Source organism: Amblyraja radiata, chromosome 22 (assembly GCF_010909765.2).
Source record: "Amblyraja radiata isolate CabotCenter1 chromosome 22, sAmbRad1.1.pri, whole genome shotgun sequence".
Classification (NCBI taxonomy): Eukaryota; Metazoa; Chordata; class Chondrichthyes; order Rajiformes; family Rajidae; genus Amblyraja; species Amblyraja radiata.
Genome location: NC_045977.1, coordinates 34,417,284 through 34,442,839, shown reverse-complemented (window position 1 = coordinate 34,442,839; position 25,556 = coordinate 34,417,284). Strand labels below are relative to the sequence as shown.

Below are 25,556 nucleotides of genomic sequence, written 5' to 3'. Positions count from 1 at the left end.
AACAACAGCTTTGGTTGTTGGCAAGGCCAGGCATTAAACAAGCTGCCAGAGGAGGTAGTTGAGGTTGGGACTATCCCTACGTTTAAGAAACAGTTAACCAGGTACATGGATAGGACAGGTTTGGAGGGATATGGTCCAAGCACAGGGAGGTGGGACTGGTGTAGCTGGAACACGTTGGCTGGAGCGGGCAAGATGGGCTGAAGGGCCTGTTTCCAAACTGAATCACTCTATGGCCACAAATGCTAGAGTAACTCCATGGGTCAGGCTGTACTATACCCGTACCCCTATATCTGACTTTACTTGGGGCATAAACCCAAAATAAAACAGCTCATACATAGATCAGGCTGGTGAATCTGTGGAATTCTTTGCCACAGAAGGCTGTGGAGGCCAAGCCGATGGGTCTTTTTAAGGCAGAGATAGCTAGATTCTTGATTAGTACGGGTGTCAGAGGTTATGGGGAGAAGGCAGGAAAATGGGATCAGAAGATATATAGATCAGCCATGATTGAATGCCGGAGTAGACTTGATGGGCCGAATGGCCTAATACTACTCCTATCACATGAACATGATCAGTGGTGAGTCTATCGAACACGTCTGCTTATTAAAGGCCTTATCGATGCCACATCGGGAAACAGTGTGAGGAGACTCAAATGGCTTCAACAAGCCATAGTAACTAATGGATATTTAAATCCTCATGAAACAATGATCACTTGTGGAGTTAAAATCAGTCATTAATCATTGTCTCGGTTAACTTTTACCTGGTGTTTTGAAATATCTCTCCCACATATCTAACAAATAAATACCATAGATGTCAATGTTCCCGTAGGAAGGATTGATTCCACTTGCTAAATGGGGTTCACCTCGCTAAAGAGGTCGTTTGTTAATATTTGGGAGACTTGCCTGCTAAACACAGAGCAGCTGTAATCTCAAAATTGCAACAGATAAGAACCGACACAGAACTATGAAGGACTAACCTCCCCCCCGATAGATAAGAAAGCCTGATTCTCAGCAGAGTGTTTTATGTTCCCCATCCCAGTATGTGAGCTCCAGGGTTAACCATATTATAACTCATTCATCGTCCTTATAATTTTCAAAATTCCTGACAGCTGGCAGCATCCCTGGAGAAAAGGGGTAGATGATGTTTCAGGTTGGGACCCTTTTTCACACTGATTTCAAGGTTGGGCGGAAAGCAAGCTAGAAGACAGGAGGGGAAGTACAAACACGGCAGGGTTATATCACGCTTTGTTCCGCCCCATCACTTTTAAAATGTTCATAAGTTGTAGCAGCCGAATTAGGCCATTCGGCCCATCAAGTCCACTCTACCCCGCCTATCAATCATGGCTGATCTATCTTTCCCTCTCAACCCCATTCTCCTACCTTTGCAGATGACACAAAGCTGGGTGGCAGTGTGAACTGTGAGGAGGATGCTATGAGAATGCAGGGTGACTTGGACAGGTTGGGGGAGTGGGCAGATGCATGGCAGATGAAGTTTAATGCGGATAAATGTGAGGTTATCCACTTTGGTAGCAAAAACAGGAAGGCAGATTACTATCTAAATGGCATCAAGTTGGGAAAAGGAGAAGTACAACAGGATCTGGGGGTCCTTGTACATCAGTCTATGAAAGTAAGCATGCAGGTACAGCAGGTAAGAAAGCGAATGGCATGTTGGCCTTTATAACAAGAGGACTCGAACATAGGAGCAAAGAGGTCCTTCTGCAGTTGTACAGAGCCCTAGTGAGACCACACCTGGAGTATTGTGTGCAGTTTTTTAATTTATTTATTTATTTATTTATTAGAAGTAGACATATTATAAAATGTAGTTACATATTATAGTAAAAAAAAACTTTTCATATACATCAGTCATACATTATTAAAATTTTCCATTATCAATTACTTCTGCTTCTAGTATTTTTATTTTTTATAGAAAGCGAGAAAAAGAGAGGGTAGAAAGTTACAAATAAAAAAGAAAGCAAAAAAAAACAAAAAAACAACACCACAGAAAAACAAGGGAGGTGGAATGGGTTACCTGTAATACATCAATGGAGATAGGTTCGTAGGTTATAAACTATAGTTTTTCATCTGTTCCTGAGTTCAAGTTTCAGCTGGGTCCTCGTGCTGTGCCAATCTATCCCTTCAGATAGTTAATGAATGGAGCCCAAATTTTATGGAAAAGATCTTGTTTGTCCATTAAGACAAGTCTAATTCTTTCTAAGTATAGGGTCTCCGACATTTCCGTAATCCACATTTTAATTGTGGGGGTTGTAGGGCCTTTCCAAAATTTTAATATTAATTTTTTTCCGGTTATTATACTGTAATTGAGGAAGTTTCTTTGGTTTGTTGTGAGTGTTAAGCTTTGTTCTGATATTCCAAGTATTATTAATTTTGTGTCTGGGTCCAGTTTTGTATTAATAACTTCTGAAGTTATTTCAAAAATATCTGTCCAGAAATGTTTAAGTTTTATACAGTTTGCAAACGTATGTGTTAAATTAGCCTCTAAATGTAGACATTTATCACAAATAGGAGAGATTTGTGGGAAGATTCTATTTAGTTTTATTTTAGAGAAGTGTAGTCTATGTAAGACCTTGAATTGTATTAAAGTATGTCTGGCATTTAATGAACATTGATGTATTTGTTGTAAACTTTCGTCCCACATATCTTTCGTGATAGGATGACCTATTTCATTTTCCCATTTGTATCTATATGGTTCGGTCGGTGGTACCTCGTTATTTAGTAGGGTGTTATAAATATAAGCTATTAGTTTTTCAGTATTAGGATGCTTGTTCAGACATTCATCAAGAATTTCTGATTCCCTATTCCTGTAAACTTGTGTATTAGATTTAACATAATCTCTAATTTGTAGATATCTGAAGAAATTATTTGAGTGCAGTCCATAATTCAGTTGTAACTCTTGAAATGAAAGAAAAGTACCTTTCCCATAAAGATGTCCTATATTTTTGATTCCATGATTTTTCCATTGTGTGAAACCTTTGTCCATAAAAGATGATTTGAATAAAGGATTATTTACAATGGGAAGGCAGAGTGGTATATTATTCAATTTTAAATCTTTTTTTATTTGTTTCCAAATTCGTATTCCACTATGTATTATGGGGTTTTCTTTATAGGTTTTTTTGTGCAGTTTTGTGGGGGCAAATATGATCGGTCCAATTTCAAAAAGTAGACAGTCTTCCTTTTCCATCATTAGCCAATCTGGTTGTTGGTCCATTTCTTCCAGCCAAAAATTCATGTTCTTAATATGGACTGCCCAAAAATAAAATAAGAAATTTGGCAAAGCCAGACCTCCATTTATCTTTGATTTACATAAATGTTTTTTACTTATTCTATGATTCTTATAATCCCAGACAAAACTTGTAACAATGGAATCGACTTTTTTGAAAAAAGTTTTTGGGATATATATCGGAATTAATTGAAGTAGGTACAGCAGTTGCGGTAAAAAAATCATTTTTATAGCATTAATTCTCCCAAGCATTGAAATGGGGAGTGTTTTCCAGTATTGAATATTCTTATGTAGTTTATTCAGTAAGGGTGGGAAATTTAGTTTAAATAAAGAGGTATATGTCTTAGTTACATAGATTCCTAAGTATTTAAATTTATCTTTAACTATTTTAAAAGGGGATTGTTGTATTGTATGTAAATTGAATTTTGTTATTGGCATGATTTCGCTTTTATTCCAATTGATTCTATATCCCGAAAACTGACCAAATTGAGTTATTAGATTTAATAGGTTTGGAATACTAGTTTCTAATTTTGTAATATATATTAGTATATCATCTGCATATAAGGAGATTTTATTCCTTGTGTCTCTAGTATTGTATCCAAATATTCCTGGATGGTTTCTAACGCTTTCTGCTAGGGGTTCGATTGCAAGAGCAAATAATAGTGGGGATAGTGAGCATCCTTGTCTACAGCCTCTAGAGAGATTAAATTTAGTTGATAACATTTTGTTTGTTAATATTCTAGCTGTTGGGTTAGAATATAACAATTTAACCCATGTACAGTACTTCTCTCCTAGTTGAAATTTTTCCATCACCGAAAATAAATATGGCCATTCTACCTGGTCAAATGCTTTTTCAGCATCTAATGAGATAATTGCTAGCTCTGCGTTAGGGATTCTATTGGAGTATATAATATTAAATAATCTTCTCAGATTAAAAAATGAATACCATTTGGGGATAAACCCTGTTTGGTCGGGATGTATTAATTTACTGATCACTAAGCTCAATCTATTAGATAGAATCTTAGTTAATATTTTCTGATCAGTATTTAAGAGGGCTATAGCTCTGTATGAACCTGGGTCTTCAAGATCCTTGTCCGTTTTTGGTATAAGTATGATTGTAGATTCATTTAAAGTTTCTGGGAGTTTCTGTTGAGTATAGGCGTATTTGTACATTGTCTGTAGGCGTGGGGAAAGCAAATCATAAATTTTTTTATAAAATTCCGAATTTAGACCATCGGGTCCTGCCGACTTTCCATTTTTTAAGGACTTTATTGATTCTTCAATGTCTTTTATCGTAATTTCAGCCCCTATATTGTGTGCAGTTTTGGTCCCCTAATTTGAGGAAGGACATTCTTGCTATTGAGGGAGTGCAGCGTAGGTTTACAAGGTTAATTCCCAGGATGGCGGGACTGTCATATGCTGAGCGAATGGAGCAGCTGGGCTTGTACACTCTGGAGTTTAGAAGGATGAGAGGCGATTTCATTGAAACACATAAGATTGTTAAGGGTTTGAACACGCTAGAGGCAGGAAACATGTTCCCGATGTTGGAGGAGTCCAGAACCAGGGGCCACAGTTTAAGAATAAGGAGTAAGCCATTTCGAGCGGAGACGAGGAAACACTTTTTCTCACAGAGAGTGGTGAGTCTGTGGAATTCTCTGCCTCAGAGGGCGGTGGAGGCAGGTTTTCTGGATGAGAGAGCTAGATAGGGCTCTTAAAAATAGCGGAGTCAGGGGATATGAGGAGAAGGCAGGAACGGGGTACTGATTGGGGATGATCAGCCATGATCACATTGAATGGCGGTGCTGGCTCGAAGGGCCGAATGGCCTACTCCTGCACCTACTGTCTATTGTCATAACCCCAGACACCTGTAATAATCACGAATCTATCTCTGCCTTAAAGATACCCATCGACGGCCTCCATACCCCTATGTGGCAATAAATACTGATCATCCACAAGCTATTGTTTGAAATTCCTATGATTTGGCATCTAGATCAGCTGGTTTTTATTTCCCATATTCACCAAGAACCTGTTCCTCTGCTCACTAGATCACCTGAAAATGTAATTGAGCTACATTGTGACGTTCAACCAAGTAAAAACTGTGTTGGTGTATTAATAGGAATAAAATCTAATAGTGCCGAAAATACCTGACTGTCAACAAGGGCGCAAGAGTGATCCGGTTTTACAGCATTTAAAGTGAACACATTTATTAAAAAACTTATCCAAAACTCAAGGTTCGAATCCAATCCGAATCCCCCACTCAAATGAAGGAAGTTGTGATGCAGCTTTATAGGAATTTGGTCCGACCACATTTGTAGAATAGCGTGCAATTTCGTTTAGATTAGAGATAAAGTGAGGCGACACGCCATTTGGCACACCGAGTCCATGCAGAGTATCACTTGCCTGAATTCCATATGACGGGGGAAACATTGAAAGCATCCCACATTCACATCCTTAACAAACACAGGCAAGTGAGACAAGAGTCAAGTCAAGTCAAGTCAACTTTATTTGTCACATACACATACAAGATGTGCAGTGAAATTAAAGTGGCAATGCCTGCGGATTGTGCAAACACCACAGAACAACAGAACAGAATAGAATCAGTATTTACATTTTAGTAACAAAAAGAAAAAAAGACACAACACAACAGTAAATTAGTAAATTAGTAAATTAGTCCCTGGTGAGATCAGAGTTTACAGTCCTGATGGCCTGTGGGAAGAAACTCCGTCTCATCCTCTCTGTTTTCGCAGCGTGACAGCGGAGGCGCTTGCCTGACCGTAGCAACTGAAACAGTCCATTGCTGGGGTGGTAGGGGTCCTTCATTATGTTGCTGGCTCTGGATCTGCACCTCCTGGTGTATAGGTCCTACAGGGGGGGGGGTGAGTGCTGTTTCCATAGTTCGTTCGGCCTAACGCACTACTCTCTGCAGATCCTTCCTGTCCTGGGCAGAGCTGTTCCCAAACCAGATCGAGATGTTGCCGGACAAGATGCTTTCTACAGCCCCATAGTAGAAGCACTGAAGGATCCTCAGAGAGACTCTGAATTTCCTCAGCTGCCTGAAGCGATAAAGGCGCTGCCTTGCCTTACTCACCAGTGCGGCAGTGTGTGTGTAGTCCATGTCAGACCCTCTGTGATGTGGACTGCCAGGTATTTAAAGCTGCTCACCCGATCCACAGTAGTCCCATTTATCTCCAGTGGCGTGTACGTCCTCGGATGTTGAGCCCTTCTAAAGTCCACAATCAGCTCCTTCGTATTTTTGACATTCAAGAGGAGGCTGTTGGCCTGACACCAGAGTGCCAGATCAGCCACCTCCTCCCGGTAGGCCTTCTCATCGTTATCAGGGATCAGGCCCACCACCACAGTGATGAGCCCGCCGGGCCGGGCGATGAAAAGCCCCGCGAACAGGCCAATTCAAGCTCCGCTCTATGATCTTAGCTCCACCAGAACTTCTATCTCCTCCAATCACCGCACTCTATCCTCAGTCCCACCCCCTTACCTCCGCCTCTGACCGACATCTCCATCCTCCAATCATCGCGCTGAATCATCATGGTCCCCCCCCCCCCCACTGCCTGCTGATCAATGTGTCTCTCGTCCAATCGGCGCCCTCGATCATCAGTCCCAACCCCACTGTCTCGCGGGAAGCGGAGATTTTTAATAGCCTTTTTTTCACCGAGTTTTAAAATACGGATTACAAAACATGAGGGGGATCATCCCCCACCTCTCAAAACAATGAGGAGACGTGTCCCCCCCTGTCCCCCTGAGATTTCCGCCCCTTGCCGACTACGGGTGGAGTTTGTACGTCCTCCCCGTGATTTTTCTCCGAGATATTCGGTTTCCTCCCACACTCCAAAGACGTACAGGTTTGTAGGTTAATTGGCTCGGTGTATGTGTAAATTGTCCCTAGCGTGTGTAGAAGAGTTATGTGCGGGGACCGCTGGTCGGTGCGGACTCGGTGGGCCGAAGGGCCTGTTTCCGCGCTGTATCTCTAACCTAAACTAAACTCAGGAACCCCTGTTAAGCACACACTGTGCTATTACTTGGCTCCATCCCAATGACACGTATCCAAGATGTACTGCATTCACGTCAGCACCTAGTTAACTTAAAGGCAGAGGACAAAGAGATAGGGGAAGCACATCCTATCAGTTCCTCAGTAAAAAAAACTTCCTAATCTCATAAAAGTTTGTGTTGTCAACTCTCATTTTATTATTCACTAGGGAACAATGAACATTTTTCATAACCAGATAAACTGGTTCCTCAATTGGTATAAAACATGAATGCTGGGGGTATGAAATGAAATCGTTTTGCACATTGAAATCTCAAGGTCCTTGGTAACATTTCTTTGGAGTGAAAGATTTGGAGTTCTTTCGTCTTTGTGATGGCATTTACAATCCTAAATAAGCTGTGTTGCAATAAAGTCACTTCAATCTCAAAGTCACACGATGTTATTTCAGATGGGAGTTTCTTGCACGTTGAAAGGAAATAGCAAGTTGCAATTGGTGATATTATCACGTTTGTTTTTGGCCTAGAGATACAGCGTGGAATCAGGCCCTTCAGCCCACCAAGTCCGCGCTGACCAACAATCACCTGTCCACATGAGTTCTATGTTTTCCCAGATTTGCATCCTACCCTCTGGTGGCAATTTACATAATTAAAACAATCTAGTTAATCTACAAACCTGTACTTCTTTGAAATGTGGGAGGAAACCGGAGCCCCCGGAGAAAACCCACGTTGTCACAGGGAGAACGTACAAACTCCGGTCGGACAGCACCAGCAGTCAGGATCGGACCCGGTTCTCTGGCGCTGTAAGGCAACAACTCCACTGATGTGCCGCCCTTTGGAGATATTTCAATTCAACCATGTTGACTTTTCAGGCAATGCTGTTGGACTGATTTTCCAAAGGTCACAATAATTACAATGGTTTTAATTCGGGAAGATTAACGCCCAATTTTTGTGAAAGCTTTTGAAAACAAGAAGTACAAGACCAACATGTAACGGATGGGTGGGTATTGTTGCTGTTATGGTGGAAGGGAGCCAGTATTGAGAAGCAGTAAACTATGAAACAGCATGGGAAGGATTGTGGGTTCCTTCGACCAGATGCCTCAGTAAATGAGGCGAGAGATATGTAGGTTGTCCTGTGCCCGTACAGAACCAGGAAGCCGTTAGTAGGTCTGAGTCTGGGTAGTTTAATTTAGTTTAGAAATACAGCACGGAAACAGGCCCTTCGGCCCACCGAGTCGCCACTGATACACTATCACTGTCCGACATACCTTCGGGGCAATTTACAATTTTTACCAAAGTCAATTAACTTACGAACCTGTACGTCTTTGGAGTGTGGGAGATACATAGAAACATAGAAAATAGGTGCAGGAGTAGGCCATTCGGCCCTTCAAGCCTGCATTCAATATGATCATGGCTGATCATCCAACTCAGTATCCTGTACCTGCCTTCATACCCCCTGATCCCTTTAGCCACAAGGGCCACATCTAACCCTCTTAAATATAGCCGATGAACTGGCCTCAACTACCTTCTGCGATAGAGAATTCCACAGATTCACCACTCTCTGTGTGAAAAATGTTTTTCTCATCTCGGTCCTAAAAGATTTCCCCCTTATCCTTAAACTGTGACCCGTTGTCCTGGACTTCCCCAACATCGGGAACAATGGATAACTGGATAACCCAGAGAAAAACCACGTGATCACAGGGAGAACATACAAAGTCCACACAGACAGCACCCATAGTCAGGATATAACCCGGGTATCTGGGGGTGTGTTCAATGCTGCGGGCTCGATGATTGCACACAAGGTCTTTGAAAGTATCTTCAAGTTTGATCTGCTTGCTCCTTGCTTCCAGCCGACATTCTCTGCAAAAAGTTAACAGCCTCAAATGCAAGGAGCCTGGAGTAGGTTGAATATGTGGCATGTGCCTGGAGTGGGATGAATATAAGGCACGTAACATGTATGTGAGTCACTAATGCCATTTGCAGAATCGCACTAAGCGTTATTCCCTTAACACGTATCTATACACTCTAAATGGCGTGATTGCGATCATGTATTGTCTTCCCGCTGACTGGATAGTACGCAACAAAAGTTTTTCACTGTACCTCGATACACGTGACAATAAACGAAACTGAAGAATAGCATGGGTGTCCGTAGGAAGGAACGGCAGATGCTGGTTTATGTCGGAGATGAACACAAAATGCTGGAGAGTCTGAAAAAATGCTGTCTGACTCACTGGGGGATCAATGAGGAACAATGAGGAACAATGAGGAAGATGACGACTTTATTGCCTTCCCTCAAAGTGGGAAACGTTGATTCCGCTGTGTGGGGATGTTCATGTTAAATTCTATCGTGTATTGTGCTCTTTTTTATTCATATGGCCGTACGGTAACTCAAATCTCACTGTACCAATTGATGCATGTGACAATAAATGTAACTTGACTTGAACTTGGGCGGGTTCTTTAAACTCGCTATTTACCGTTGGCAAGAAGTTTTCTTGTGTTTAAAGGCATAAAATGGGGCTTAAAAGAAAGAATGGTGACCAACAATACCATGACACTTTAGCATACCTGTCAATAATGATGTTATCACGTAGAAACATAGAAAATAGGTGCAGGAGTAGGCCATTCGGCCCTTCGAGCCTGCACCGCCATTCAATATGATCATCCAACTCAGTATCCTGTACCTGCCTTCTCTCCATACCCCCTGATACCTTTAGCCACAAGGGCCACATCTAACTCCCTCTTAAATATAGCCAATGAACTGGCCTCAACTACCTTCTGTGGCAGAGAATTCCACAGGTTCACCACTCTCTGTGTGAAAAATGTTTTTCTCATCTCGGTCCTAAAAGATTTCCCCCTTATCCTTAAACTGTGACCCCTTGTTCTGGACTTCCCCAACATCGGGAACAATCTTCCTGCATCTAGCCTGTCCAACCCCTTTAAGAATTTTGTAAGTTTCTATCAGATCCCCCCTCGATCTTCTAAATTCCAGCGAGTACAAGCCGTGTACATCCAGTAGCATCCATCTACGGAAGGACAACTCTACCACTGCGCCACCATGCTGCCCATACTGCCATTATATGGTCAATACTGTCTTAACTAAAAGACTGGAAATCTGAAACATAGACAGAAAAGCTGGACGTACTCAGAATGTTATGAAATATGGGGAGTGAGCCATAACTGCATGTTTTGCATCAGTTTTGATTGTCAAAATATTGCTATCCCATGACTAACAAACTGACAGCAGGAATTTGTGTACACAGCTGTAAAAGTCATGAATGTGCTTTCAGTGGGCGGCGCGGTGGCGCAGCGGTAGAGTTGCAGCCTTACACTGCTGGAGACCCGGGTTCGATCCTGACGACGGGTGCAGTCTGTATGAGATTCCTACATTCTCCCCGTGACCTGCGTGGGTTTTCTCCGGGATCTCCGGTTTCCTCCCACACTCCAAAGACGTACAGGTTAGTAGGTTAATTGGCTTGGAATAAGTGTAAATTGTCCCTAGTGTGTGTAGGATGGTTTTAATGTGCGGGGATCGCTGGTCGGTGCGGACTCGGTGGGCCATGGGGCCTCTTTCCTTGCTGTATTTCTCTAAACTAAGCTAAGCTGAGCTGTAAGCTAAACCAGAGGACATAGCTTTAAAGGAGAGAGAGGCAGCATTTAAAGAAAGTGTGCAGGGCAAGGTTTGTTTTCATTGATGGCAGTGGATACCTAGAACCTACTGCCAGGGATGGTGGAATCAGAAATGATAGCGGAGTTCAAGGGGGCTTTTCAAGATGCACATGGATATGCAGAGAATGGAGAGATATGGATCACGTGCAGGCAGGTGAGAATAGTTTAATTGGGCATCTTGTTCGGCACAGACATTGTGGTCAGAAGAGCCCATTCCCATCCCATGCTACAATCTATAAACTGGGACTCCTGATCGATGGAAGGTCAGTAATAAATACCTTGGCAACCGAGGCATAATTCATGGTGGATGGGTGCCAGGACATGCATGGAGCGTGCTGACCCAAGAGCAAGGCCTTTCCAATCCATCAACCACGGCCAGGACCCAGCGGGCTGTGAGGGGAGAGGAGTTCACTTCACTGTACATTGACTTACCCACAGGAGGTTGACCAATCACGACAGGGTACGAAGGGCCCATTGGAGCTGCCATTGGAGGCCCTGGTGGATAAGGTGGGTTTCCGTGGTAACCTGGTGGCTGCATAGATTCATGGTAGCCAGGGGGAGCACTGCTTGTAGCCTTCCCCTCCATTAGCTCAGATCACCTGAAGACACACAAAGAAAACGTTTCTCAAACTTCATGAATCAGATTAAGACCAGTTTAAATTGAGAAGTTTTCTTTCTTGCTGGGCAACAGAGCACGATTATTCCGTGGATCCTGGCCACCCACATCATATTCTCATAAGAATGAGGCCATTTGGTCCATCAAATCTGTGCTGGCATCAAGGCATTCTCACTCTCCCACACGCACATCAACTAACTCCACACAGGTTCCCTAATCATTCACTCGTACCATAGGTAATTCACAGTGAGTCATTCACACTCGCACTATCTTTGATCAGACGTTGCTGGCTTTATCTTGCACCAAGCATTATTCATGCTATTCCCTTCATCATATTCAGTTCAGTTTAATTTATTGTCTTGTGTTGTGTGCTAACTAGTCAACGGAAAGACAATACGTGGTAGCAATCGAGCCATTTACAGTGTATAGCTATATGATAAGGGCAAGGTATATACGTTTAGTGCAAGGTAAAGCCAGTAAAGTCTGATCAAAAATAGCCCGTGGGACACCAATTAGATAGATAGTAATACAGAACTGCTCTCTAGTGAGGGAGGATGATTCAGTTGCCTGGAGGTGTTCGTTTTCACACTCTGTACATTTTGCTTGATGGGAGAGGGGGAGAAGAGGGAGTGGTCAGGGTGCGACTCGCTCTTGATTCTGCTGCTGGCCCTGCCGAGACAGCGTGTGGTATATCTGTACGTATCTGTACGCAGTGGATAGCTCGATTGTAATCGCGGATTGTCTTTCCGCTGACTGGATAGCACGCAACAAAAGCTTTTCACTGTACCTCGGTACACGTGACAATAAACTAAACTAGGGATTGAGACTTCACTGAGGCGGCAAACAAAGTAAACAAACAAACAAATAGACCAATTCACCCAGCAACCAGCATGGATTTGGGATAGGGAATGATAAACCAAGCACTCATCTCGCTCTTTAGGCCGAACGAAATCAAGGGATATGGGGAAAAAGCAGGAACGGGGTACTGATTTTGGATGATGAGCCATGATCATATTGAATGGCGGTGCTGGCATGAAGGACCGAATGGCCTACTCCTGCACCCGTTTTCTATGTTTCTAAGCACTCAGAAGGGCAAATAGTTTAGACAACAGCAGAGGTCCTGATCAAACACACCACCATTACTTGCTCCTGTGCAATACCCATTCAATTGCAGGCACAATGCGAATCTCCCACAGGGGCATCAGAACAAAATCTACTGCTTCCTTGCTGCAAGCCATTGGATATTTGGCCCTCCAAATAGTCCTAACATATGATGCCTCTTTTTCTTCTCCTGGTATAAGTTCATAGGTTTTTGGAGCAGAATTAGGCCATTTGGCCCATCAAGTCTACTCCGCCATTCAATCATGGCTGATCTATCTTTCCCTCTCAATCCCATTCTCCTGCCTTCCCCCCATTAACCTCCTGACACTTGTATGAATCAGGAAGGGGGGGGGGGGGAGGGGAAGAGAGGGGGAGGTATTCGGTAGAAAAGGGGAGGGGTTTGTGGGAGTTACTTGGAGGTTACTCAGAGGTTACCAAAAATTGGAGAATTCTACATTGATACTGTGTGGGAGGAAACTGCAGATGCTGGTTTACACCGAAGATAGACAAAAAGCAGGAGTAACTCAGGGAGACAGGCAGCATCTCTGGAGAGAAGGAATCGGGTTGGCTAAAAAAGTTGTTTTGACCCAAAACGTCACCTATTCCTTCTCTCCAGAGATGCTGCCTGTCCCGCTGAGTTACTCCAGCCTTTTGTGTCTATCTTTTGTTATCTAATTAGTATTTTACCCGATTTTTAATTCAAATTTCACCTATATAGTGTCCAGATCCACTTTCAACCCCCCAGTCACACCCTTTGAGCCACTGACTGCATCATAGATTTTCCAGTTACTTTTCCAAGCCTGAGCCATAACACAGCAACACTGGTCTCTCCACAACCAATGTTTGAAAGTCAAATCAAACAAAGATAAGCTGACACAATGAACTGAAACCTTGTGGCATTAGTATCCCTGGTAACCACCAACACGGGCAGATTACAGCAGAAAATATTGAAAACCAAATAAACGAGAAGACATTTAGCTTGTTCTGCAAACCCATTACAAGAGGAAAAAGAAATCAATAGGATAAATCGCATTCTGACCCTTTAAAATATACTTCCAAAGTGGGAGGATGCCAAAAATCTCCAAAGGGGAAATATGTTGCGTTAAAAGATATTACAGATACAAGTTGGTTTTCAAATTAACCATATAACCATATAACAATTACAGCACGGAAACAGGCCATCTCGGCCCTACAAGTCCGCGCCGAACAATTTTTTTCCCTTAGTCCCACCTGCCTGCACTCATGCCATAACCCTCCATTCCCTTCTCATCCATATGCCTATCCAATTTATTCTTAAATGATACCAACGAACCTGCCGCCACCACTTCCCCTGGAAGCTCATTCCACACCGCTACCACTCTCTGAGTAAAGAAGTTCCCCCTCATGTTACCCCTAAACTTCTGTCCCTTAATTCTGAAGTCATGTCCTCTTGTTTGAATCTTCCCTATTCTCAAAGGGAAAAGCTTGATCACATCAACTCTGTCTATCCCTCTCATCATTTTAAAGACCTCTATCAAGTCCCCCCTTAACCTTCTGCGCTCCAGAGAATAAAGACCTAACTTATTCAACCTATCTCTGTAACTTAGTTGTTGAAACCCAGGCAACATTCTAGTAAATCTGAAGTAAATCTAGTAAATTGAACAGATACTCATGAAAAGCGTTTGATGGTACTGGGCCTTTACTCACTGGAGTTTAGAAGGATGAGGGAGAACCTCATTGAAACTTACCAAATAGTGAAAGGCTTGGATAGAGTGGATGTGGAGAGGATGTTTTCACTAGTCGGAGAGCCGAGGACTAGTAAAAAGGCTGTGGAGGCTGTCAATGGATATAGATAGGTATAGATAGATTCTTGATTAGTTAGGGTATCAGGGTTTATCAGGAGAAGGCAGGAGAGATAGATCAGCCATGAATGAATGGCGGAGTAGACCTGATCTGGCCCAATTCTGCTCCTATCACTTATGACCTTATGAATACCCACAAAAGAAACATAGAAAAATAGGTGCAGGAGTAGGTCATTCAGCCCTTCGGGCCAGCACCACCATTCAATATGATCTTGGCAGATCATCTAAAATCAGTAGCCCGTTCTTTCTTTTTCTCCCATATCCCTTGATTCATTTAGCCCTAAGAGCTAAATGTAACTCTCTCTTGAAAACACAAAATACTGAGAAAACAGCAGGCCAGCAGATGTGAAGCTTCATAATTGTCACCATATCTATTCACTTCACATATCTTGGCTCATTTGCCAACTTGGCATTTTACAAATGTATAGAAAGAAACTGAAGAAGTTGGTTTTGACACGGAAGGTAATGACCCATTCTTTCTCTCCAGAGATGCTGCCTGACCCGCTGAGTTACTCCAGCATTGTGTGTCTATCTTAGTATTTTTCCAGTTGCTTTCCTTTGGATCGCTGTTGCCATTTTTGAGAGAGGTGATGAACAAAAAAACAAACAAATTTCGCTATCTGATTGCACTTGCGGTCAGCAGCTCATGACTGCGGTTACATTCGCACGCCGTCAGAAGTTTGTGGGTTCGACCCCCAACTCCAGGGACTGGGGCATCAAACTGATATTCAATTGCTGTTCGAAGATTGCTACATTCCAATAGACGAAAGAATAAACCTCCCTCGACCATCTTACCCAGTTTTTATCGCAAATCGTTGAGAGATTTTTATTGTGTACAAGTTGGCTGCTGCACTTCCTTGAAGACAGGCTCTAGACCAGTGGTTCCCAATGTGGGGCATACGCCCCACAGGGGGGCAATTTGATTTTTAAGGGGGGCATCAGGTAAACATATGTAGTTTATGTTTCAGATGTTATTTTGAGTAAATTCCATTTTCTGAGAATTATTTCTTTGTCTGCTCGTGCTAAAATATGGGGGGGAGGGGGGGCATCAGGATTTTAGAGGTGATTAGGTGGGGCATGGCCAAAAAAAGGTTGGGAACCACTGCTCTAGACCAAAAAGATCACCTATTCATGTTCTCAATAGAGATGCTGCTTGACCTGCTGAGTTACTCCGGCACTGTGTGTCCTTTTGCAGAAGCCAGGGGGTGGGAGATTGCAACCTTCATGTGGTCCTCCCTGTTTCGACAAATGCAATCAACCTGACATGCACAATCAAGTAAGATCAAATAGAACAAGTTGTCCTACAACTTTAGGCTGTGCACGCCATAAGCAAGAAGAAGAAGAAGCAGAAGCTAGAACTGGCTGCAATGTTCATTATTTGAAACATAGAAACATAGAAAATAGGTGCAGAAGGAGGCCATTCGGCCCTTCGAGCCAGCACCGCCATTCATTGTGATCATGGCTGATCGGTCATAAATTGTCCAGGGCAGCTGATTTCAGTGGCCAGTGCCAGAGTTGTTATTAAATTGTCAGTGCAAAAAAGCAGCAGAATCAGGTGGAGTGACTGTTTAGCAGCCTCACAGCCTGTGGCAGGAAGCTGTTTAGCAGTCTGGTTGTCCGGGCTTTGATGCTACGGTATCTCTTGCCTGATGGCAGGAGATCCAGGTGTATGTGGAGGGGGTGCAGCCTGTCCTTTGCTATGCTCAGTGCTTTTTCCAGGCAGCGGCTCTGGAACAGTTCTTGTACCGAGGGTAGGGAGGCGCCAATGATCCTCTCCCAACCCTCTGCAGAGCCTTCCTGCCTGAGCAGTTACAGTTGGAGTACCACATGCAACCACATTGATTGTCCAAGTCTCTCACTTTGTTTTTGGTTGTACAGTGTCCTTTTGTTTTGCACCATAATGTTTTAGATACCTAGTAATGACTTATTAATTTGTGGTACATTTATTTATCGTATTGTTAAATTAAGTGGACTTGCAAAGATGCAGCAAAAAAGAATGTCATTGTTCCGTATGGGAAGGAACTGCAGATGCCGCTTTACACCGAAGATAGTGTTAGGCGCTTCCCCCCCCCCCTGGTGAATGCTATGTACTTACCTCTCTGTTTCTCTCCCAAGCACAGGCCTCGTGGCTGTGAGTCTGGAATCGAGGGGTTAAAGGCTCCTGTACCCGATTGGCCCAGCTGCGTCAGGTGACGGGTGACTCATCTGAAGTATAAATACGAGAGCTTCCCAGGATTCTCTTCTCTTCGTCGTAGACTCTGACTGATGAGCAGACTGTTGGTGGGGGCCGAGGAAGCCTGACCACATGGCATAGAACTTTGTGTATTTTCACCATTCCTTGTTAACAGATATTGAATTGGGACGGATAAGGGCTGACCTTAGAGTTTTTGTGTATTTTGGTTTCAGGGTTGTAACTCTTTGGGCAGGTTTTGGAATCTCCGGTTCGACGGCCCATGGCGTGGCTGGCTGGAGCATTGTTAAATTGTTTGTCGGTTTATCCATATCCCTGACTGGGTTGTTTAAATCAGGTTTGAGTTTTGTGTTCCAATGAATAATTAAAACTGTTTTTTGAACCTGAACCTGGTTTTTGACTTGTGTTACGTGGCTCTGAAGTACTTGCATTCGGGAGTCGTAACAATAGACACTAAATGCTGGAGTAACTCAGCGGGACTGGCAGCAAATCTGGAGAGAAGGAATGGGTGACGTTTCGGGTCAAGGCCCTTCTTAAGACAGGTCTGCAACCATAGATGGACCCAGGCCTTCCAGAGAAGTGCAGTTGACCACGTAAGATGGCTGATATTTATATCAGTAACTGTGTGGAATCTCAGAATAGTTGCCTGAAGCATTATTCCCATGGCTAATGGCTTCCCCAATTGCATTCATCATTGCTTGCCCCCTCCCAGACTCTGCTGGCTGGAAGTCCTGACTTCCACATTGCCCGACATTCACATTGAGAGATCTGGACTCGAACCAACGTTCAGTGGGCCATGAGCCCAGAGAGAGAGAAGGGCAAGAAATAATTGGATTATTCCAGTCCATAGGATGATTAAACACTCTTGGCTCCAAGTACAATTAAAAAAAAAATGAAATAATTGAATACGTTTCTTGTTCTTGTTAACTATTCTTAACTTGTTTGAATATGAGCTCAGAAATAGAACAATGTGTATTACTGACCAAAGTGCTGGAGATGGGTGCTTAGATTAAATACATGTAGTTGTGTGTTTTACTGGGTCTTATGTGTGTTTTACTGGGTCAGTTGTTTGCATGTGTTACCCATTCTAGGTTGGAACAGATTCAGCATGCGAGCAATTGCAACTTTAGGCAGCCTGCCATGCGGAAAACAAAAACCATCTTTGAAGATTGTATCAACCAAACAAATTCACAATGTTTGGCAAACAGAAAACAAAAAGGAAAAAGGAAAATCGGATGAGTGCTCAGGATGTGGAACCGCAAGATTTAAGGCACAAGCTCAAATTGATCAGGGGTGGAATTCTTTGAATTTATGGCACGCCAAACTATGAGTATTGCCTCTAACTAATGTTATCTCAAGCTTTCAGTTGTGCCGTGGTGTGTAAACCACAGATTCTAACATTCAAGCATTTCAAAAAGCCCAAAGCAAGATAAAAGCTGAATTTAAAATTGGTTCAATCCAACAAACTTTAATCTAGCTAATTTAGTTTAGTTTTAGTTTAGAGATACAGCGCGGATACGAGCCCACACTGACCAGCGATCTCCGCACCTTAACACTATCCTACACATACTAGGAGAAAATTTACATTTATACCAAGCCAATTAAGCTACAAAACTGTATGTTTTTGGAGTGTGGGAAGAAAGCGAAGACCTTGGAGATTCATATTCCCAACCATCTCATTGTAGTTTCACTTTTTTTGTACTTGGATTGCACAATCTTGCACAATTCTGCTCGTTCACACCAGTTATCAAATGTACCATTATTGTACGTCTACAGTTTACTCTGAGCTTCGTGTCAACAAGGAAGTTAATTCTATCCTAACATGGATAGGACAGGTTTGGTGGGATTTGGACCAAACGCTGGCAGGTGGGACTAGTGTAGCTGGGGCGTGTTGGCCGGTGTGGGCAAGTTGGGCCGAAGGGTCTGTTTCCCCACCGCATCACTCTATGACTCTAAATGCAACCCCGATGTAAAGATTGTCCTGTTGTAATGTGATGGTTGCAGAGAAAGCTGTATTATAGAGATGATTGTGACAAAAATGACAAGGAAATTAGTGTCCAGACAGTTTTCCTGCTGGATTCTCAAAAAAGGAATTTTCAATTGCAATAAGTTTGTGTTTGTTGAGTGCTGGACTAACTCAGCTGGTCAGGGAGCATCTCAAGAGAACATGGATAGGTGGCATTTTGGGTTGGGAACCTTCTTCAGACTGATTGTTGTGGGGGGAAGGGGGGGGAAGCTGGGAGCGAGATGGAGGCAGTAAATTCCTGGCGAGTGATGGGTGGATACAAGTGGGAGAGATTGATAGACAGATGGTTGGACAAAGGCTATAGATGAAAAGAAAAATTGTGAGATAAGAAGAGAACCAGAGGAAGAAATACAAGTGGAAGGAGTAATACGAGTTCACATCCAGGTGGGGCATGTGGGAAAAGAGGGGGTGAAAGAATGTGTGGTTCTTAGTAGGCAATTGCCCAAAATTTGAGAATTTAAAGATCATACTGTTAGGCTGTAAGCTAGCCAAGCAGAATACAAGATGCTCTTCCTCCAGTTTGCATGTGGCCACACTCTGGCAATGGAGGTTGCTCAGAAGTGCAAGGTTGGTATGGAAAGGGGAGTTAAAATGGTTAGTTAGCAAAAGCTTTGGTGGACTAAGCGCAAGTGGTCAGAGACACAGTCGCCTGGAGCGTTTGACGGCGCTGGGCCTGTTCTCGCTGGAGTTTAGAAGGATGAGGGGACACTTCATTGAAACTTACTGAACAGCGAAAGGCCTGGATAGAGTGGATGTGGATGTGGAGAGGATGTATGTGGAGAGGTCATAGCCTCAGCATAAAATGATGTTCCTTTGGGAAGGAGATGAGGAGGAATTTTGTTAGTCAGAGGGTGGTGAATCTGTGGAATTCATTGCCACAGAAGGCTGTGGAAGCCAAGTCAATGGATATTTTTAAGGCAGAGATAGATAGATTCTTGATCAGTACGGGCAGCAGGGGTTATGGGGAGAAGGCAGGAAAATGGGATTAAGAGGGGAAGATAAGAGGGGCCATGATTGAATGGCGGAGTAAACTTGATGGACCGAATGGCCTGATTCTGCTCCTATCACCTATGAGCTTATGAACTAGGCTTGGTCTCATCAACGTAAAGGAGGCCACATGAGGAACACAGGATCTAGGCCTAGTTTCGTCAGATTTAACTCCTCTTCACATTCCCAACTGAAAACGGTTTGCCTAGGCCTGCGTGATCTCCTGGTTGGTAACCATTTTAACACCCCTTCCATTTCCTATGCTGACCTTTCTATCCTGGGCCTCCTCCATTGCCAAAGGCCACACGCAAACCGGAGGAACAGCGCCTCATATTCCAGTTCTGTGGCTTACAACCCAAGAACACTGAAGTCTACATTTTGAGGCAGTCAACCACAAACCAACCCCCTTCTACCCCCCCTCCCCCCCCCCCCGTAACAAATCGCTGAACAAAAGTATCAACTTTGCCTGACATGTCATGTTCACACATTTTAATTTAACTCTCTTTTGTGTCAAAACAAAACCTCTAAAAAGTGTTTCCATTTCACACCTACAGAAAGACGCAAGTTTCCACAACACCGTTTCTCCCCGGCCGTTGTCTGGCAGCTGTCATCAGCTAGAGTGTGGTCCCGACCACCCATTTACCTCACTGGAGACCTTTGAACCAAAGATCATAGAGGATCTTTGCTTTGAACTATCTGTAATTGGCCTTCATTGTAACCTCTTGCATGAAATGTTGCATCATTTATCTGTGCACTGTGGTGCAACTCGATAGTTTTCATCTGCAGTCTTTTCTTTGACTGGATAGCAAGCAAACAAAAAGTTTTGTTTAAGAAAGAACTGCAGATGCTGGAAAAATTGAAGGTAGACAAAAAATGCTGGAGAAACTCAGCGGGTGAGGCAGCATCTATGGAGGGGAGGGATAGGCGACGTTTCGGGTCGAGACCCTTCTTCAGGCAAAATCTTTTCACTGGACACGTGGCAAAAACTAAACAACGAGACCCAAACCATCTCAGAACCAGCAGCATTTCTAGTGCCGTATTCAGCTCTCTTATACAGTTCCTCCTACCGTCCCCCTCCCCCTCCCGCCATCCCCTCTCCAGTAATGTGGACTGGAATTACCCAAATTAATAGTAAGATTAAACGAGAACTTACCAGTTTGAAGTTTGATCTGTATTTTATGAGGAGTTACGATGAGGGATTACGTGAAGAACCCGCTCAGTGCGCAGGCGCGGCATACTTCCAAGCAGCGGTGTGGAATCACAGATAGACACAGTTATTTGAAGTAAACATAGTAAAGATAAGGAGACATCAATTTATTAATTTGATCCATATAATGAGGGTGGGAGCGGAGGGCACGTAATCCCTCATCGTAACTCCTCATAAAATACAGATCAAACTCAAACTGGTAAGTTCTCGTTTAATCTTACTATTTTACTTCGGAGTCACGTGAGTGACTACGTGAAGATTTCAAAGCTCTGTGATTTCAAACCGTGTAACAGTTTCATTTCACTCACTGCCGAAGTTCTTGAGGGAGGAAGTGTTATCGTAATCAACCAATGAGTCTATTTGTAGAAAAACACAATGGTATTTTTTAAACAATAACAACAAAGAATTAAGTTGCTCCCCTGGGCTTAAATTAAATAATTGCAGTTCGTAAATCTTTACTGCAAATAAACCAGGTTTTGCCAACGGCTTATTATAAAATTTCTGAACGGTCTTTTCCCCCCCACCATCCTGCTGTAGCCAGGATGTGGTCTATAGGCATGTCCATTCTTTAGCCGTCGACATGGATGCTGTCCTGGTGGAATAAAATTTGTACGTTAGTGTTTATCCCAGCAGTTTCTAGCACCTGCTTGAGCCATCTCGCAATGGTTTGGCTCGTCACCCGACCATAAGGTTTTTGTGACTGACCCACAAGGCTTTTCATCTCCCTCGTATATTTTGGTTGTGTCTATGTAGGATAGTAGGTGAGTCATGGCACATAACCGTGGTTCTGGTGGGTAAGCCACGACTGGATTAGGTGTTCCTGGTCTGCTCTGTTTGATCAGTCGCTGGATAACGACAGATCTGGTCTGGAGCTGTGATCATGTTGTCCAGTCGCAATAGGTGTAGTGACTGGACCCTCTGAGCGGATACAAGTGCCATCAACCTAAGCGTCTTTAGTGTAGCTTGCTCGAGGCCGGGGGATCTGGCTGGTGGCCATTCCCTGAGATATGTAGGACCACACTGATATCCCAAATATGGGTATACCTGGGCTTAGGGCTTGATATTGTAAATGCCCTTCATCAGTTTTACCACCAGTGGATGGGATCCCATCGCCTGTTGTCCTGGCGCTGGTTGTTGATGGCACTGTAGCTGATCCCTACATCGTGGTGTAGATAGGCCAGGAACTCCAGTATGTTGGTGGCTGTAGCTGTTGCGTATGTCGTCCCTGTTTCCTGGCAGTACTTCTCCCTTTTTTGATGCTGGTTAAGTACTGCCTCTGGTGGATGTTCGAAGGGATGCCGACATGGTGATGGTTTGTTTGGACAATCCCAGTTCCAGGTAAGGTCTGTTCAAACTTGCAACCCAGGCGTTTAATTTTCTCATGGCATGGGTGTTTAGCTTACCTGGCAGGTAAGTAGCTGATAGCCAAATATGTCTTTCGACACACCATTGCCAAATCATGTTGACCAATTTGTCGCATGACAATGATTTTATGCCACCCATATGGTTAATATAAGCCATCACCGTAGTATTTATCAATTTGTAACCGAACATGCAAGTGCTGCATATTAGATACATATGCTTTTAAACCATAAAAGGCGCCCAACATCTCTAGATAGTTAATGCCCAGTGTAAGTAGTAATGATGACTCTAGGTTAGTCCATCTACCACCTGTGCTGGATATGGAGTTAGTCGCTCCCCAGCCTTGAGCACTGGCATCTGTTTTAGTAACTAAAGTAGGGTTAGTGATAAAGATAGGGCTGAAACTATGCCAAACGTTTTCTGCCCACCACTGTAGCTCTGATATTGCTTCAGTGGGTAAATTCATGACACGATCATAGTGACCTGTATGTCGTTTTATTGCCTGTACCTTTGCTCTCTGTAAAATTTTTTTTTTTTTTTGATAGTGCAAAGGTCCGAATTGAGTAGCCGGAAATGCTGCTACCATTTTCCCAATTACTCTTGCTACTTGTCGAATATCCTTTGGAATTCAGTTGTTTGGCAGTAACATATGTCTCCATTTTGAAATGTATATACTTAACAAATTTGTTTAGTGATGTTAAGTCAATGATGAGGCGACAGCCACCATCTTTTTTGGTTTTAGTGAATATATTCGATACAAATTCCAAAGGTTCATGTTTGGTCTTTTCGATGACCCCCTTTGTGATAAGTCTCACCAGTTCAGCTTGTCCCTCACGTTTCTCTTTGACGGAGGGAGAAATACCCTTTGGGGCCATTGTTGAACTGGCGGCGTTTTTTCTTACATGAATTGTATTTTATATCCACTATGCTTCAAACCGGTGCAATCTACCTCCTGTTAGTATTAAGCCTCCACCTCCCAAAAGGTGATAGGAACCAGACCCACCTACCTCCATGGTTACGGGTATTTCCTCTGATTCCCTTTGGTCGGCTTGCGAGGTGTCTGATGTGGCGTGTTTGTTGGGGGTTGGCGCATTTTCCATGGGGTCCGCTCTGGGCCCTGGTCTAAAAAAGACTTACGGTGAAAGTAAGCGGACCCCGAGCTTTCACCAGTGTTGAATGGTGGATGTTTACTGGTGGATGCGGCGGGGTGCTGCCACTTGGTGGTGTTTCAGTTTGCTCGTTTTATACCCTGCCTTCCCGAAGAGCAGCCTGTCTGGCTTATCGGCTGGTGTTTTACACAGCCCGGCAAATCGAGGACTGATGGCAGGTTTGATGATTTCTTTCCGCAGATTATTAATTTCAAACTGCGTGTTACACAACAACGCGAGTGTATCCTGTTGATTGGTGGTCATCTCGGTGTTGTTTATAGAATGAGCAAACGAAGTGATGCCTGCTGTCAATAGTCGGAGTATCCGCTGCAGCTTTAGCTCGTGGTGCCGGATGGTTGCCCCAATGTGTCCCCAGATTTGGCTGTTCACCGCTGGTACTTTTAGAGGTTCACAGTTCTCCGGCGCCGTATAGTATCTAAAGCTTCATTAATCACCTGCCCCTGCAGAGCTCTGTTGGAAAGGTGATTGATACTTGCCGCTAGTTTGGCCTCTAGCGGTTCCCCTGCACGGGGTTTTGACACGTAGCGGCCCACTACACCAAGCAGCTGTTCCTGCTCCTGCACCCCCTGCATACTCCCGAAATCTTCAGCCATAACCCCTTGTTCTGGACCAGCCCAGTCCTGGTACCCAAAGCTATCCTCTGGAAAGGAGGATGCAATGGACAGTGCAGGAGGCACTGTAGAGGGAGTGCCTGACCTCCCTCTGCAAGAGCTCCCCTCCCGGGGTGCACCTTGCTGGAGCACCTGCTCCAAGAGCCGCTCCATGCGGCTCAGGCGGCTGTCCCTCCCCCTCCTGGGTGGAGAGACGTCCCCGTCCGACGAGTCGGATGCCACCGGCCGGTTGCTCTTCCGTTTGGCTTTGCCTCCAGCCCGCTGTTCAGACATTAGCGGAGCTGGACTCGGCTCGGTGTCGGGGATAGCGGTGCGCCCGGATAGCGCTCCTACCGCCTGTTGCTGCCCCCCCTTCTCCTCTTGCGGAGTTGGACGGGGGCAGATTTCGAAAGTCTTGTTTTTTCTTTTCGCGAGAGCGCTCTTTCTGCGCATCTCGCTGGAGCTGCTCCAATAGCTGTTGGATGCAGCTCAGGCGGCTGTCTCTCCTCCATTTTAGGTAGAGACATGTCCCCGTCCGACGAATCGGACGCCACCGGCCGGATGCCTGTTCGGATGGCTAGATATCCAGCCCGCAGTTCAGGCACTAGCGGGACTGGGCTCGGCGCGGTGATGGGGATAGCGGAGCGCCCGGTAATTGTTCCTACCGCCTTCTTCTGGAGCTTTTGCCTTGTAGATGCGAGAGCGCCCCTCAAGCAGCGCGTCTCGCAGGCACCTGCTCCGTGAGCCGCTCCAGCGGCTCAGGCGGCTCTCTCTCCCCCCGTGCGGGTGGAGAGACGTCCCGTCCCAATCGGGAACACCTGCCGGTTGCCTCTCGAGTGGCTATGCATCCAGCCCGCTGCTCAGGTACTAGCGGGCTGGCCTCGGCACGGTGTCGGGGAATTACGGAACACCGGGTCGCTCCTACCGCCTGTTGCTGCCCCCCTTCCCCCCGACGGGAAACCGTTCCTCCTTGAACGGGGGACAGTTTTGTTCCAGAGCCTTTTTCTCTGCCTGTAAAAAACACAAGCAGAAAAAAGGCTCACCTGTAAAAGAAACCCCGACCTCAGGGTACTCACCTGACGGTCCGGTTCATCCTGTAACGGGAGAGCCTAACTCCCGTTGCGGCCGCTGTTGCACTGCTGGCGTAATGCCGCGCCTGCGCACTGAGCGGGTTCTTCACGTAGTCACTCACGTGACTCCGAAGTAAAATTACAGATTTTATTGTTGTCAATTAATGCCTAAAAAAATGCTTCACTCAGACTCACTTCAAACACAAATCTTTAATGTTTGCAATGTGAAATAAAGAAATAAGAAGCCAACATGGGCATCACAGTGGCACAGCTGGTAGAGCCACTGCCTCACAGCACCAGAGACCCAGGTTCGATCCCAACCCCGGGCGCTGCCTGTGAGCAGTTTGCACACTCTCTGTGTCCTCGAAGAATTCTATAAGATTCGTCAGACATGATTGACCTTTCAAAAATCCATGCTGGCTTTGTCCAATGAGTTCACCACTTTCCAAATGTGCTGCTATCCCATCTTTACTAACTGACTCTAGCATTTTCCCCACTAC

General features: G+C 44.4%; 1 protein-coding gene across 1 annotated transcript in view; it reads right to left on the bottom strand.

Moving 5' to 3' along the window:
- The window catches only part of LOC116985895 (LITAF domain-containing protein-like), a 43,282-nt gene that overhangs the window by 12,414 nt on the left and 5,312 nt on the right, over positions 1 to 25,556 (bottom strand). The window contains exon 2 of the mRNA XM_033041012.1: positions 11,329 to 11,495. Within this exon, the coding sequence (XP_032896903.1) occupies positions 11,329 to 11,482 (154 nt within the window). The 5' untranslated portion in view covers positions 11,483 to 11,495. The remainder of the gene's footprint in view (positions 1 to 11,328; positions 11,496 to 25,556) is intronic.